The following is a 16,267-nucleotide window of genomic DNA, read 5'->3' on the forward strand; positions in this document are numbered from 1 at the left end:
GTTACTAGTATTTGTTATCAATGTAATAGACACCCCTTGAAAAGTTTAAATCATTTCTCGAGGCTTGCATTTTGCTATCTATAAAGCGCGAAAATAAAACTCATTTTTAAACAAATGCTGAAATGAGCCGTGCCATGAGAAAACCAACATAGTGGGTTTGCGACCAGCAAGGATCCAGACCAGCCTGCGCATCCGCGCAGTCTGGTCAGGATCCATGCTGTTCGCTAACAGTTTCTCCAATTCCAGTAGGCCTTAAAAGCGAACAGCATGGAGCCTGACCAGACTGCGCGGATGCGCAGGCTGGTCTGGATCCATGCTGGTCGCAAACCCACTATGTTGGTTTTCCCATGGCACGGCTCAAATGTATTTCAACTTTAAACAGGCATATGCTTCAATCGGAAGAATTCAGGCCTTCTTGCGCACACCGGATATAAATGAAAACAATGTCCAGGAAATAAAGCAAGCAGGTAGGTTTCCATGCATTACATTTACTTGTCCATATGTTTTCTTGAGAGTTTTTTAATTGTGCTTTCCATACGTCAAATAAATCAAACAACTTCAAAGTATCTAAAACTCATGCAGCATTTGATCTGTCATATGAATGTCACCTTGATTCTTTCTTGCTTTCGCCGAAACCCTTAAATTAGGCGACCCGGTTTACTTTCTTGTAAATTCTGGGGTCATTAATATACACAGCAAACCAAATCATTGTTTTTCGTCACATAGTCGAAATTTTATAAAGGCATGTAGGCCTAAGGGACAAAACTCTAAACAATTTTTTGTCATAGATGATTATGTTATCTCCCTTTATCTATTTTCCCTGTATTGTGTCATTTCTGCCTATTCACTTGTGGAAAAGTACGTAGTTTGTTGAAGCTTTTATTAGATTTTTCAATTGTATTAAACCTCTAACAAAATCTACAAAACGTGAAAAATGTCAAAAACTGTTGCTCAAGTGCGACTGGCCAATATTAACATGTCTGACAATTGCATATACCAAGACGTAAAGACAAATGACTTTGTTTCCAGAACATGTAGCAAGTTAAAAAGAATGCTCTCATTTGAGAAGGGAAAACCCATCGACTGATTTTCGGAACAGTGTCCCATACATGTCCCCTAATGGTTATTATTATAATGAGTTAGTACTTTAAATAACTTATAAATGAGTAGAAAAAAACAATACAATTAATGATTATCAACGGATATAAAACCAAAGAAGATATCTTTGTTCTAAAGTTACTTTATTCTGTTGCTAACAACATGATACACATGTTGAATTAGGCGAGTTGGTAATCTGATATTCCCTCGTTTATAGAAGTCACATGGTCTCTAAAATGTGAACTATTTCATGTCAGCAAGCAACAAAAATAACAACACAAAAGGCCAGCATGATCACCTATCCAGCTCAAAGAACAAAATATTTGATTGGAGTCGATCAAATAATCGCATTGAAAAGCTAATGAACAAGAGCTGTCGGAGAACAGCAACGCTCGACTATTTAACAGCCTTGTCGCTTGAATGTATAAGAAAGTCGAAAAAGGGGCATAATTTAGTAAAAAGTAAAATAGGGTTATGGAACCTGCATAGTGCTTATCAGCTCATGACAGTGGACAAGTGTATGAAGTTTCAATCCATTCCCATTAGTGGGTACTGAGATACCAGCTTACATATAAGAATTTAACCCAAAAACTCCTAAGTTGAAAAAGGGGCATAATTTTGTAAAATGCAAAGTTGAGTTATTGACCCTTTGCACTGCATGTCATATCATGACAGTGAACAAGTGTGTGAAGTTTCAATCCTTTCCCATTAGTGGATACTGAGATACCAGCTTACATACAAAAACTTAACCAAAAATTTCTATGTTGAAAAAGGGGCATAATTTTGTAAAAAAGCAAAATAAAGTTATGGGACCTGCTTTGTGCATGTCAGATCATGACAGTGAACAAGTGTGTGAAGTTTCAATCCATTCCCATTAGTGAGTACTGAGATACCAGCTTACATACAAAACCTTAACCAAAAAATTCTAAGTCGAAAAAGGGGCATAATTTTGTGAAAAAGCAAAATAGAGTTATGGAACCTGTGCAATGTAAGTCAGTTTATCACAGTAAATAAGTGTGTGAAGTTTCAATCCATTCCCACAAGTGGTTACTGAGATACCAGCTTACATACAAAACCTTAACCAAAAATTTCTAAGTCAAAAAAAGGGCATAATTTTGTAAAAAAGCAAAACAGAGTTATGGAACCTGTGCAATGTAAGTCAGTTTATCACAGTGAATAAGTGTGTGAAGTTTCAATCCATTGCCACAAGTGGTTGCTGAGATACCAGCTTACATACAAAAACTTAACCAAATCGGGACGCGGACGCCGACGCGGACGCCGACGCCGACGCCGACGCATGGGCGAGTCCAATAGCTCTACTATTCTATGAATAGTCGAGCTAAAAACAGGATATGCGGTCGATATGCTGTTTTCATTTCGTATTTGTTTCAGAGTTTGCCATTTCAATAGAGGATGGAGATTTTGCATGGAAAGAGGACCGAGCACAGATGATTTTGAAAGAGTATGTATACAACTGAAAGTTGACTTAAAAATAATAAAGATCAAGGACTGTGACTGAGCGCCTGTGCTAATCACGGACTCCAGTATACACCAGATTCATGCGATTGAATAATAAGAATCTTTAATATATAAATTTTGTTACCAAAGTAATCCCAACCCTAACCTTTAGTCAGTATCTTATGCATATTATACAGTAATGCGTGGGGACATGCAAGAATTTGCCTATTTTTGATGTGCGTTCCGATAGATAATCTGCCTGTGACCTCAATCATTTAACAAATTATAGTTCACCAATGCCATAGAAGTTGACACTGTTTAAAATGTTTAACATGAATTGATAATTCTTCCATGAAAGACAGGATTTTTCTGTGTTTTTACCGGAACTGGAAAAACTCGTCTTACTGGGATATGCAGTCAGATCCCCTTTCTAAATTCCAGTTTTAGTTCTGCCCATTGTGTTCTCGTTTAGGGCATACCCATTATTTTAACTGGAGACCGTACGCCGCTTTTCTAGTGTATCACTGAATGTTACATTTGCACCGCCGTATGCACATATCTGTGGTTGTCTCTAAATTGTTTTTGTACTTGTAGCAAGTGTAAATGTCGAGTTCTGCTCAACCGGGACTAGAGGGCGTGGACGGTAGCATCCATTTCCACTAACGTCCACGAACAGGCTCAATCAAACCGAGCCTGCAACATTTTCGTTTTTGTCGCGTTGAGCGACCTATGGAGTTTCCTCCTTTTTCTTTATCACATCTGCGTTGTTTGTGCCGTGTGGCGGCCGTAAAATGTCTCCCCGTGCATTCAGTCAGTGCTGTTATATTTCGATCTTATCAGATCATTCAGCACAACTTTTATGTCGTGTTATTGGTACTGTTTAGTTTCTCAGCTTGAACATTTCTTCCTGGATGGTTCCAATATTCCCGCTTTCATAGCTTTGGGTATTGTATAATCGAGGCATATTATTTTAACTGGGGACCATACGCCGCTTTTCGTGGAATTACTCGCTAGTGTATCATTGAAGGTTTCGTGTGCACCGCCGTAAGTCTGCGGATGTCTCTAAATTGTAGCATGTGCAAATGTTGAGTTCTACTTAAACCGAGGCTAGAGGGCGTGGACGGTAGCATCCATTTCCACTACCGTCCGTGATTAGGCTCAATCAAATCGAGCCTGCAACATTTTCGTTTTTGTCATGTTGAGCGACTTGTGGAGTTTCCACCTTTCCTATTTTACATCCTGGGATGTAAGTTGCTTCTCATGCTGTATTGTATGAATGAATGAGTAAAATACAATAAGTTACCGTTAAAAATTAGTGCTAAAAAGAGAAAATTTGTTTTATTTTATTTCTTCTATAAATTGAAAAATACAGTATGCAAGAAAAAGAATCAATCACTAGTTGAAGACGTGGATGGAAATATCGGACACTTGGGCAGTAGTTTAGGCTGTCACATTCTAAACAGATACCATCGAGCCAGATATTTGAATCCGCATCTTAAACCAGTGACAGATTATAGAACTCAGTGTACATTTTTCCATGCACATTCATTTGCGCCTGGTTACATCTCATGTTAGTGATATATTTGTTAGTGCAATCCTTTGATTGGACTTCTCCAATGTCATGTTTTAGTAATATCTTTTCAGCATAAACCTGCAGGTAAATGACGGTGAATTGCTGGCAGTTGTTGGACAGGTAGGAAGTGGGAAGTCATCGTTAATCTCCGCAATTCTTGGGGAAATGGAACGCTACAATGGAAGTGTGAAAACGAAGGTAGATACATCAAGATATCTATTTAACATTGTAATCCGAATTCAGTTTTACCATTATAAAAGATATAAAGAAATATATTAGTTTTACAAAATGTTGTGCAAGGTAACTTTTCCTTATCTAAATATAACAAAAAAGCAAAGTATTCAGCATAGCATATGGTTGGTTTTTATCACATGTTTGACGTCGCGGGAGTGTAATAAAGTCATTAAATAAAAACGATAATACACTAGTGTAATAAAGCTTTGACGTCGACGTCGTTTATAGTAAAGGAGATGTTGGTCAAATTGACTTGTTTATATAGTAAAAGAAAGTAGAATTTTTAATGTTTCGACAGGAAAGGTTAACATGTGATAAAAAGAATATTACATTAGTGACTTTCCACATTGAATTTGTTAAACTCGTTGAATAAAATTGATAAAATGCTCGGCAGAGCCTCGCATTTTATTATTTTATTCAACTCGTTTAATAAATTCAATATGAAAAGACACTCATGTAATATCCTCTATATCTATGAGGTTTCAATAGTGAAGCAAGTGCAATGGTTCAGATAAAAGCCAGAAAAATACCCAAAATGTGTCGTGTTTATGTTGACACATTAAACAAACAAACTTTACATTGAAAATAGACGTCAAAATAGCTATATAGTTGTGTTCACTTTATATGTATTTATATCACATTGTCGGAAATATAGGGATCGACAGCCTACGTTCCACAAGCGGCGTGGATACAAAATATGAAGTTGAAAGACAATATCTTGTTTGGCAAAGAATATAGACAAAAGAAATATCTTAAGGTGATTGACGCATGTGCACTTGGACCTGATCTTCAAATTCTTCCTGGAGGAGATGAAACAGAAATAGGAGAAAGGGTAAACAATTTTTATCAACGTAAGGGAGGTTATAAGTATATGAAGTTAGAAACGTATTCATTACAAGCAAGGTTTAGACAGATAAAAACGCTTTTGTTCGAGAAATAATTGGCGTTAATGATACTATTTCACATAGGTAATGGAAAGAATGAGACATAAATTAAAAAGAAATGCTTTAAAGTTACCAACCGCTACCAGATGACAGCTGTAAAAGTTTTGTCAAGTCATTAAAAATGAACAATTGAATTTAGTTTGTTGAAGATAAATGTAAGTCTGTACTGTTTAACAGTTTATCTAGACATTATATGATATCAGATTAAAAATAGATTTATTTATTTCGTTGGGTTTAACGTCACACTGACACAGTAATAGGTCATATGGCGACTTCCCAACTTTGATGGTGGAGAAAGACCCCAGGTGCCTCTTCATGCATGATTTTATCACGAGAGGACACCTGGGTAGAACCACCGACTTTCCGTAAGCCAGTTGGATGGCTTCCTCACATGAAGAATTCAACGCTCCGAGTGAGGCTCGAACCCGAACCCATATCAATGAGGGGCAAGTGGTTTGAAGTCATCGACCTTAATCATTCGGCCATGAAGGCCTCTTAAATATAGAATCCAGTGAATATCAAAGAAATCCAGGGCAACACAATTGAAACTGGCACAGCTTCTCTTTTAAAACCAAACTTCCTACTACATAGTGATAAAGCTTCTGGTCCTAAAGTATCATATCATGTTTAGACTTTCTAATAAAATTAGGGAAAAGAACGCTAAAGTTTATTATGATGAATAAACCATATTTCATTTTGCAGAAACGTTATTTTGGTATCACACTGACTATCATATAGTGTTGCTATGTCTATATAGTTAAATATGCATGTTTTATATCAATATTTATAAATGGAAAGGAAACAGCTAAAGTAACCAGTAATTCAAAACCAAACAAAAATAGAAACGACACTGTACCGGTAATGTTAAGAAGTAAGAGAGGACGCTGTTTGTATGTAACATCATAAACATTAAGATACGGTTTAATATGTACACTTAAGCAAGGTTCGAAATATCCACATATAGATATGTTATTGTAACGTTGGACGCTACATATTATATAAGTAAGAAGTGTCAATTAATAACAATCTTGCTCAAATAACCACATCTGCTGTTTCAAGCTGATTTTAAGATGGCCAGAAAAATGTGAACTGAATTGATAACAATTTTTATATTAGGGTATCAACGTTAGCGGGGGCCAAAAACAGCGGATAAGTCTTGCAAGAGCAGTGTACAATAACGCGGATATATATCTTCTGGATGATCCGCTAAGTGCTGTGGACTCACACGTTGGCAAAGATCTATTCGATAAAGTTATTGGCAACACAGGCTTGCTCAAGAATAAGGTAAGGTTTTTTTTTTATCATGGTACTTTAATTTTTCGGCATGCTTTTCATATTTTCTTAATGTATGTCTTTCTGCATTTTAGCTTCTCCTGAGACCTGTGACGATATGTATTAAAATATGAAATACACAAGGTCTTTGTCTTTACTTTCGCCAGTACAGTCCTTGTTGAAAGTCGGATTGTAGGGTTTTTGTTATTTTTACATTGCAGTGATACCCAGTATCCATTATCATTTACACGGCTATTTTTTTCAGACGCGAGTTCTGGTTACCCATGGATTGCATTGGCTGCCCATGGTTGATAGAATTGTTGTTCTCGTTGATGGTCGGATCTCAGAGATTGGGTCCTATGCTGAACTAATGAGTCACGACGGACCTTTCGCACAGTTGCTTCATCAATATATGCAAGACGAGAATGAAAATGAAGATACTGATGCGGAATGTGAGTTCTAAATCATCATCCTACAATGAAAATATAAATTATACAATGTTTGTTTGTTTGTTTGTTTTGGGTTAAACACCGTTTTCAGCAGTATTTGAGTTATGTACCGGCGGGCAGTTAACCTAACCAGTGTTCCTGGATTCTGTACCAATACAAACCTGTTCTCCGAAAGTAAATGCCAACTTCCCAAAATGAATAGGAGGCGGAGGACACAATGTCTTTTATCAAATCGTCACGGAGAACTCACAACCCCGCGATCCGTACATCTGAGCGGGCGGGCTCCTAGAAAGAAGACATCTCTAAGCATTGTTAACTTTACCTTTATTGAAATGAACCTACGGAAGCACATCGCTTAACCTCTACAAGACCTCAGATATAATGTTGCTGATCTTAAACTCTTTTTGATATAGTTAGGCTTAGAGTCAAACTGATACAATTTGATCATATAACTTTTATGGTTCAGAAGGACCAAATGCATGGGAGGGCACCTGCATGAGTAGAACCATCGACCGTCCGTTCACCAGCTGGATTCTTCAATTTCAAGCAATGTAATTTATCAAATAATGTATGCAACAATGTACATAAAATGTGAATGTTTACTACAATATCTTTTTCAATTGAATATTGTGGACCTCAATCAAATCACCACCAGCTTTTAAAGTTATACGTACGGTTAGTACATGTGCAGTATATGCAATAATTCTGCACAATATTCCAAAAACATTTTCGAGAGGAAAACGCCAAATATGAAAGTTTGTGTTTTTTGTACAGAGATAATATGTATAACAGTACGACCAATCTGCATGAGAATTTAGAAAATGAAATGTTTTTGTAGTTGAAGGATTTATGGAAAAGATGCGGCATGATTTAGAAGACATTAAATCCGATGGAGGTTTGACGACCGATGATGATATGTATGGACGCTGTAATTGCTGTGTTAAACGGTGGGTAATTGTTCGTATATTCAGACTGACACAACAAGTGTAGTTGATTTGTACAGAAAAATAATACTTTGCAAAAGGTTTTATTGATCAGACGCAACTGAGTTTTTGTTTCCACGCCAACACGTAAGACCAACGTACTTTAAGAAATTTTAGCTTTTGGAAATGTTTGACAAATTTCAAAAACTGAATCCTCCTCCTTATTGAATGAATAAACAAACGAGTTAGCTCGCATTTTTCCAATAATAAACAGACAATCTGACTAAAGTACATCTCCTATTACGCTACGCTTAGGACGTGAAGTCGGATGTTTCAAGATATTTTTTGTTTCAGGAAAGGGAAACTGAGGAGAAGAGATGAGTCATACGAACTGTCTAGAACTGTTGCTAGAACTGTTAGACTGACACAAGATGAATTACCAGGAGATGGGGCAGTGAGTGTGATTTCCCTTAATAACTTAAAAACATCATATTTCGCCTGACACGTGTTCTCTTAAAAAAAACGAAACTATAAGACATACAAAATTAATTATACATCCAGTCAACTAACATTCTGTTAGTTTGTCTTTTTCAGATGTTCTATATTCTGCTTGTAAAAGCTGTTTCCCGACTCATTAGTTGAAAACATTTTAAATTAAACTCAGGGCGTTGCTGTCGATACATAGTACAAATCCAACCATAGCCCTATGTCTTTTAAGGTAAGGTTGAAATTATACTTACTAATAAGGTTAGAACACGGCCATCTCCGCTACTTCTTCGTGTTTATATTTAACTTGTTATATTCACTTTTCTCTTTTCAGATTAAACCGTCGGTATTTTTAAACTTCATTAAGGCGATGGGTTTTGCACCATTTGTAGTGTTTCTCATTTGCATGAGTTTGTACCAAGGTCTGAATTTATACTCAAATATCTGGCTCTCAGTTTGGACACAGACAAACGTTTATATGCAGAATGCCTCCAGTGTCCTAGAAACAGAGACACATAGAAATGCATACATGTTTTACCTCATGATTTACTTGGCACTCGGTATTCTACAAGGTAAGTACTTTTCTGTCACCATTCAGGCTACGAACTGGCATTTTTTCAATAATAAACAGACAATCTGACTAAAGTACATCTCCTACTACGCAACGCATAGGATCTGAGAACGAGCTATTGATGGCCTCGTTCTGACGGCCCTTTCGCTAGCCAATCAGAGATTAACTTACAACATTTTGCAAATCTATAGTTAGCCTTGATTATATTTACAATTCTTATGTCGTTATGTGTCAGATAGCCGGTTAGCTCAGTCGGTAGGCCACTTGCTCTGTAAGCGAGGTGTCCAGGGTTCGGGCCCTGGATTACCTGCACATTTTCCTTACTCTGACATTCGAACAAGTCGTCCGATTGGTTCAAATAAAAATAGATTTGCGAAAATAAAAATAACAATATTGGAAATCCAAAATATACAGAAGACGAATGTGAATGGGTCGTTCTCAGATCTTCGTTTAGGAGATCAAGTACGTTAGTCAGATTGATAAATGGACAAAATATTGTTAAATGAATTATATATTTACTCGGAAATCTTGTTTCAATCCTTTGTTATTTTCATTAGAAATGAACCTCATGAGAAAATGCGTCACCCTGAATGAATAAGCCTTGTATTCTTCTCCAATAACTATGCTGAATCAGTTTAAAGCCACGATGAGTGATACCGTATCAATTACAAAATTACAGGTATATTCATATACATCGCGTTTCACTTGGTTCTGACAAGGATGGCTCGAGCTTCAGGCAAATTACATACTAAAATGTTGGAAAGCGTACTACGGTCTCCGTCGTCTTTCTTTGACACAACTCCAAATGGGCGTATTATGAATAGGTAATTATTAACTTTTAACTGGTATTTCAGGTTTCATATCTTTTTAATCACTACATACAAGATACACTATTTATAGTGTCGTCTTATGTTCATAAAATACCATATTTCTAACATGCTTTTGAGGTGGTGTTCGTAGCGTGACTGTGGTTTCCATTTAATAACGTCTATCCTTGATGTTCTTTCCATTTAATGCACCATGCGATTGAATATATCTGTATATCTGTACGTTTGTAGGCGTCGTACAATTTCTGAGATCTGACCAACTTCGCCGATTTATTATACTTTCAGCATCTAGCTTTTCGTAGGAGTTTTTGGCATGACAAAGAAATAGCGTTTACATACAGAAAAATAACATGTCGGGCAACTGTTTCCTATAGCTCGGTTACAACAAAATAGATATAAGAAATAATTCATTCAACGAAGATGTATTTAAATATAATTATGTGATGCCACTTGTTTAAACTGTCGTTTTCCATTTGCTTACAGATTCTTTGACGATTGTTTACCCTCTATGGCAAGCTGCTTTGATGTAATTACTTAGTAATGTCATCTGAATATTCTTTTCATGCGTTTTCAGATTCTCAAGCGATGTGGATATAATAGATACCAAGCTACCGAACAACTTCAGGTTATTTTCGCTGATGACATTCTCCGTCTTAGCAATTCTTGTTGTGATCAGCATTCTCACACCAGTGTTCATAGCTATAATGGTTGTAGCAGGAATCATCTATGCCCTACTTGTGGTAGATATTAGTGCTATGTAATCTATATCTATAATCCTTTCTACTGGTCTAACAAAGACACGTTATTAGTGATAAAATCATTTTTACTAGAAAACGGAAATAGAAACAAATATAGGCATGCGCTAAAATTCGCTCAGGGTAACATACAGGGATAAAAGGGTGAACCCATGTGTATGTGTTCGACTTCACATGTACACATTACACATGCGAATGCAATAATAGTAACACAGAAGTAACGTATAGACGCAAACATATATTAAGGACGCAGCCTTTAATGGACAACTTGGTAGTTTAAACTAGTATTCTGGCGCCAAGTCTCATATTTAAACCCTAATTATGCTCCTATATTACATGAAAACAATTGCTACATTTAAGACTCGATTAATACTTAATAAGACATCCTTCTTCCACATGCGTTTAATCAATTAACCTTTAGCCTGCTGCCGGCATATAATTCTGCCTTTGCGACCAGTGCAGACCAAGATCAGCATGGTCTGCACTGTTCGCTATTTAGTCAGTAAATTTTCAGTGAACGCCCCTTTGAATAATAAATGGTACTGTCCTAATTGAATGATAGACCAATCCATTTTAGAAGTTTAGCAGGGTAAAGGTTATAGCAATATCTAATACTTTTCCGAATGTCTTTAAAATTTACAGAGGTACTTTCTACCAACAGTCCGTCTGATGAGACGACATGAGTCAGTAAGGAGATCTCCAATATATAATCATTTTAGTGAGACTCTTACGGGATCAATGGTGATAAGGGCGTACAAATGTGGACAAAGATTCGCGGAGGAATTCAGAAGAAGAATTGACGACAATATGAAATACTACTATGCATCTGTCATATGCACAAGGTATTTTTATTGATAATGATGGCTGACTTGAAGAGGTTCCATTCAATGAACTCTTAGAAGGATTTATATAACTGATACTCGTACTTGACTGAAGAGTATCAGAAACAGCCCTCTAGTACTAACACGTTTCTTTTTGCTGATTCATTTAAAGGTATAAAAGATGTGCGGCCTGTGTTATTATACAATTATTTACTCAAAGCTGTTATAATATTAGAGAATCTTATCTGTACAGAATACAAGGAGGAACAGTCCTGGTCCAAGAATGAAAATTCAACCTCGCTATCAAACTGAGACCAACATACAGTTATTCAATGGCTACCACAAAGATTCTAGATGGATTGTTTGCTCTTATGTATCATTACTTTGGAAACATATTGCACAGCTGAAAAACTTCACCAATATACCTTACCGTAAAAATTAGTAAAAGATACATTTTTCAGAATTTTCCATTTTTCACTTTCACTAGATGGATTGGTATACGTGTTGAGACGATCAGTAATGTGATCATACTGGTAACAAACATCATGACGATTGCATCTGGTCTAAGCGGATCCGAAGTGGGGTTATCTGTCTCATATGCCACTATGGTAGTCATTTTCTTATTACAAAATTCTAAAATTCCATAGACTAATTGAAAAATGAGGACAATCCATACAGCGAAAATCCAATTGTCAAAACGCCAAAAAGTATTTCAATTTGCCATTTTTTGATTTAACGTCAAACCGACACAACTACTTGCCATATGGCGACTTTTCAGCTTTTGATTGTGGAAGAAGACCTCAGGTGCATCTACGGGCATTATTTCATCACGGGCGGGCATCTGGGAAGAACCTCCGACCTTGCGTAAGGAGGTCCCTTCAAACGTCAGATACGTAATAATACGTTTTACAGAATATAGTGAGAACGGAATTATCTGATATATCTGTAGCAAATGTTTTAATCCAAATTATTTTGGTTTTTAGATAACAATCACAATAAACGTGGCCATCTTCGCTGTCAGTGAGCTACTGATGGACACAGTGTCTGTTGAACGGGTAGCTGCATACACTTCCCTTCCGGCTGAGGTATGAACTTTAACCATTACCCTGCTAAATTTATGTAATGAAATTGACCATCTTTCAATAATATACTGACTAGATGGCGAACAGTGCAGATCTTGTTCAGACTACACGGATGTGCAAGCTGATCATGATCTACACTGGTCGCAAAGGCAGTATCGATTGTGTCCAGCATGCTAAGGGTTAAAATAAGATCTAAATGAAATCCTTTCGAAGCATAGGGTGAAAACCAAACAAAAGAAGCGAGTTTTAAACTTTTTTTCGTTTTTATAGAATATAAAAATTAATTTCATTTTTAACATTCTCATAAATATTTCATTTATAGTCGGTATTGTTATAATACTGCGACATATTACTTGTATTTTGGCACTCTATATGACAGTCTAATTTATGTCTTTCTGTTTGATATTAACGCATCAAGTACTCTGAAGCAGAGCTTGTTGTCCTTAAGTACGTTCCTTAATATGTCTGATTACTTGACTAGAAAGTACATTTAATTTATTTCAAATAAAACACAAGTAAACACTCCAAAGGATGTGAGATAATGAATGTAAAAAGGTATTCTGTCATGATCATGGTGTACATTTATGTCACTAAATTGTAGTTTCAGGCAGATAAAATGCCACCACGAAAACATCCACCAGTCGGTTGGCCACGGACAGGAAAGATCGAGTTCAAAAACTTTTGGACAAGATATCGACAGGGACTCGATTTGGTTTTAAGAGGCATAACGTTAACAATCAGGAGCGGTGAAAAGGTTAGGCGAACATTCCAGTGCAATCCAATGATGCAGTTGTTGTTGCCATGTAGTATTTAATGTTTAAATAAATTGTTTTTCTACAACGTTGCTTAAATATATCGACAAAAATAAATATTAGACCTACGCCAACAAATCGATGGCGTTAGCATTTGTTTAATTCATGTAATAACGTTCTTATTTCATATCGGGCGTGTGACGTCATTTGTAACGTCAGTTTCATATATGCCGTCGCGATTAAAAGTTCTTTAACGAGAATATTTTCAATTTCACACATGCATAATAACAAATTTGAATCATTTATGTAATAATTTTAAGTGTAGATGCGTATGTGATAAAAAGATTATTAGATTTGCATCGAGAAATATGCACTCGTTCTTTCGCGGAATAATATTGCGCTGCTAAAGTCACGCAATATTTCCGCTACAGAACACATGCATATTTCTCAACGCACATCTAATACCCTATAGATATCAATAACTGTTGCTTTTTCCATAGGTCGGTGTAGTAGGTCGGACTGGTGCAGGCAAATCTTCTTTGACATTGAGTATATTTCGTATGTTGGAAGCTACTAGCGGGACTATTTACATAGACGGTGTAGATATATCTGAGCTAGAACTAGATGTACTGAGGATAAATCTGACTATATTACCGCAGGTAAATAACAAAATCCACAAAGGTTTTGTCCTTCCTATTCATTGTCATTTCACACAATATGCGGTAAGTAAAATCTTTTTAATAAAAACATTGATTTAATGCAGGCTGCATATAAATTTAATAAAACAATCTTGTTGGACGTAAATACAGTGAAAACATGCCTTTTAAATATTCGGATAAAAGCTTATATATGTTGTTTTAATGTTATTCCATATTCTTACCTTTGATTCTAGTAGTTTCATGTCTTTTTAGGATCCTGTTTTGTTTTCGGGCTCTCTTCGTTTTAACCTAGATCCATTCGGTTGCTTTGATGACGACAGTATCTGGCGTGCCATCGAATGTGCTCACCTGAAACAATTTGTACTGGGATTGGAAGATCGTCTGCTACATGAATGCGGAGAAGGCGGTCAAAATCTTAGGTACTAGAGACGCTTTTATTGGCGAACTTTTGGTCTAACCTTTGATAGACTGTTCTAATACCATTCCTCTTGTTTGTTGAATTATTCACTGTATTAGAGTAAGATTTTGTATGTGTTGTTGTTAGTTAGGATTCTTTATGGAAATGACGTAAGTGAATGAGACTCCCGTAAATGTAGTTTATATATATTGGTAAGTCCCTTAGTAATAATTCCATCATAGATAAATAGATCAGTTACTGTGTAGATATTAAATGTCTCGCATTTTTTGTAATTTGACATAATTATATGTAACGTTTTTATCTTTGCAGTATTGGACAGCGGCAACTTGTTTGTCTGGCTCGCACATTATTACACAAAACCAAGGTTCTCATATTGGACGAGGCAACGGCTGCTGTTGACATTGAAACTGACGACCTGATTCAAGGTGTTTTATTTCATAAACTAAACACAATTAAAAAAATACCGAGATGATCATGCATTTTATGTAATGGAGCTAAAATTGAACGTTTTAATTAAGAAATAGTCTTTTATTTTTCTGTTTTTACAAAAAGAATATACTACAGTTCAGTATGTAGGTTATCTTTTATAATGGTACGGGTATGCATAAAGTATTTTGACAATGATGAAATAATTCTTATTTTAGATACAATTCGCAAGGAGTTTAATGAGTGCACGATACTGACCATTGCCCACAGGCTTCATACTGTTATGGACTATGACAGGTAATATACACTATTTAGTCGGTATGTTGTCATAAAATTGAAAAGAATTCATCCAATTGAATATATTACGCGCAGGAAAGTCACGCATCTGTTATGTTGTAATAACTTCGATTAAGTCTATTTGTTTTGTTGTCTGTTTGTTTGTTTTTTACTGGTAAACTAAAATATTTCTTATAATTATAATACTCCAAGTAGCGTAGCGTCAGTGACCATTTTACAGATTTTCATGGAATCCCTATCAGTTTTAAAGTGTTTTCCCTAAGTATGCAACAAATCTGAATTGAACCCGCAACATTTTGTGCTCTGCGTTCTGAGCTAATCGGCCGTATATTAAGGTAATACAACAAGTTACTGATGCGTATGTATCTTTAATTGACCGACATTTTAGTATATGTTTCATATACACTTTATTCATCTATAATTGAATTATGTAGCCAATATTGTACGTTTCTGTTTTGTTTTCAAGGGTTGTAGTAATGGATGCCGGGTGCATTAAAGAAGTTGACGCTCCCCAGTCTTTATTACAGAATCCGAACACAATATTTCACGGAATGGCAAAAGATGCTGGGCTAATCTAAAGAACTTCACGTTACAAAACTCACGCGATACAACATGATATTTGTATATAACAGTGCCGATGATACCTTCAAATTATTGCGCCCGACTTAAAGAAGATACACATACTTGCAAGTTATACTGACAGTAAAATAAGTAGACAAATTATTGGTAATTAATATCTCAAAAGACATGATAATAAGTGATGGTGTATGCTGAAATTATCTTACATGTTACTGTGTTCCTTTATTTCGTTTTGTCCTCAAGTGTTTGCTTTGTATGTGCTTGTGTGTATCGGTAGTGTGCACATCTGCGTGCTGTGAGTTTCGTTTTGGGAGGCTGCGTTTCCGGAACGTGGCATTCCTCGTTTGATATGTGTGCTTGTTCTTATTTTTATTTATTTATTTTTTTTTTTTTTTTGAGAAAATTCACTTTTCAGTTTTTTATGAAAGATCTGGCGAGTAATAGGATAGTATTGTTCCCAAAAGCGTCCAAAGAAATATCAATATTTCATTAATGTTTTCAATCTATCTAATTGATATTTTACACTCAAAAATATTGGAATCGTTTCCACAGAATTTTTTTAGGCACTCGTACATCAACTTTTTCAAGGAAAAAGCATGGTAAAGACTTAACCAATTAGAATGTTAAACAGTAAATCACTTTT

At 35.9% G+C, this 16,267-nt stretch overlaps 1 protein-coding gene across 1 annotated transcript in view; it reads left to right on the top strand.

Moving 5' to 3' along the window:
• LOC123532505 (ATP-binding cassette sub-family C member 3-like) overlaps positions 1-16,267 on the top strand; it is a 34,327-nt gene extending 18,060 nt beyond the window's left edge. Inside the window, exons 13-32 of the mRNA XM_053517962.1 lie at positions 383-467; positions 2,491-2,560; positions 4,201-4,327; positions 5,019-5,195; positions 6,424-6,591; positions 6,845-7,031; positions 7,867-7,975; positions 8,306-8,405; positions 8,772-9,009; positions 9,688-9,832; positions 10,410-10,575; positions 11,233-11,432; positions 11,899-12,019; positions 12,395-12,496; positions 13,095-13,247; positions 13,746-13,904; positions 14,157-14,323; positions 14,632-14,747; positions 14,967-15,045; positions 15,512-16,267. Of these exons, the coding sequence (XP_053373937.1) occupies positions 383-467; positions 2,491-2,560; positions 4,201-4,327; positions 5,019-5,195; positions 6,424-6,591; positions 6,845-7,031; positions 7,867-7,975; positions 8,306-8,405; positions 8,772-9,009; positions 9,688-9,832; positions 10,410-10,575; positions 11,233-11,432; positions 11,899-12,019; positions 12,395-12,496; positions 13,095-13,247; positions 13,746-13,904; positions 14,157-14,323; positions 14,632-14,747; positions 14,967-15,045; positions 15,512-15,623 (2,781 nt within the window). The 3' untranslated portion in view covers positions 15,624-16,267. The remainder of the gene's footprint in view (positions 1-382; positions 468-2,490; positions 2,561-4,200; positions 4,328-5,018; positions 5,196-6,423; positions 6,592-6,844; positions 7,032-7,866; positions 7,976-8,305; positions 8,406-8,771; positions 9,010-9,687; positions 9,833-10,409; positions 10,576-11,232; positions 11,433-11,898; positions 12,020-12,394; positions 12,497-13,094; positions 13,248-13,745; positions 13,905-14,156; positions 14,324-14,631; positions 14,748-14,966; positions 15,046-15,511) is intronic.

Source organism: Mercenaria mercenaria, chromosome 11, assembly GCF_021730395.1.
Source record: "Mercenaria mercenaria strain notata chromosome 11, MADL_Memer_1, whole genome shotgun sequence".
Lineage (NCBI taxonomy): Eukaryota > Metazoa > Mollusca > Bivalvia > Venerida > Veneridae > Mercenaria > Mercenaria mercenaria.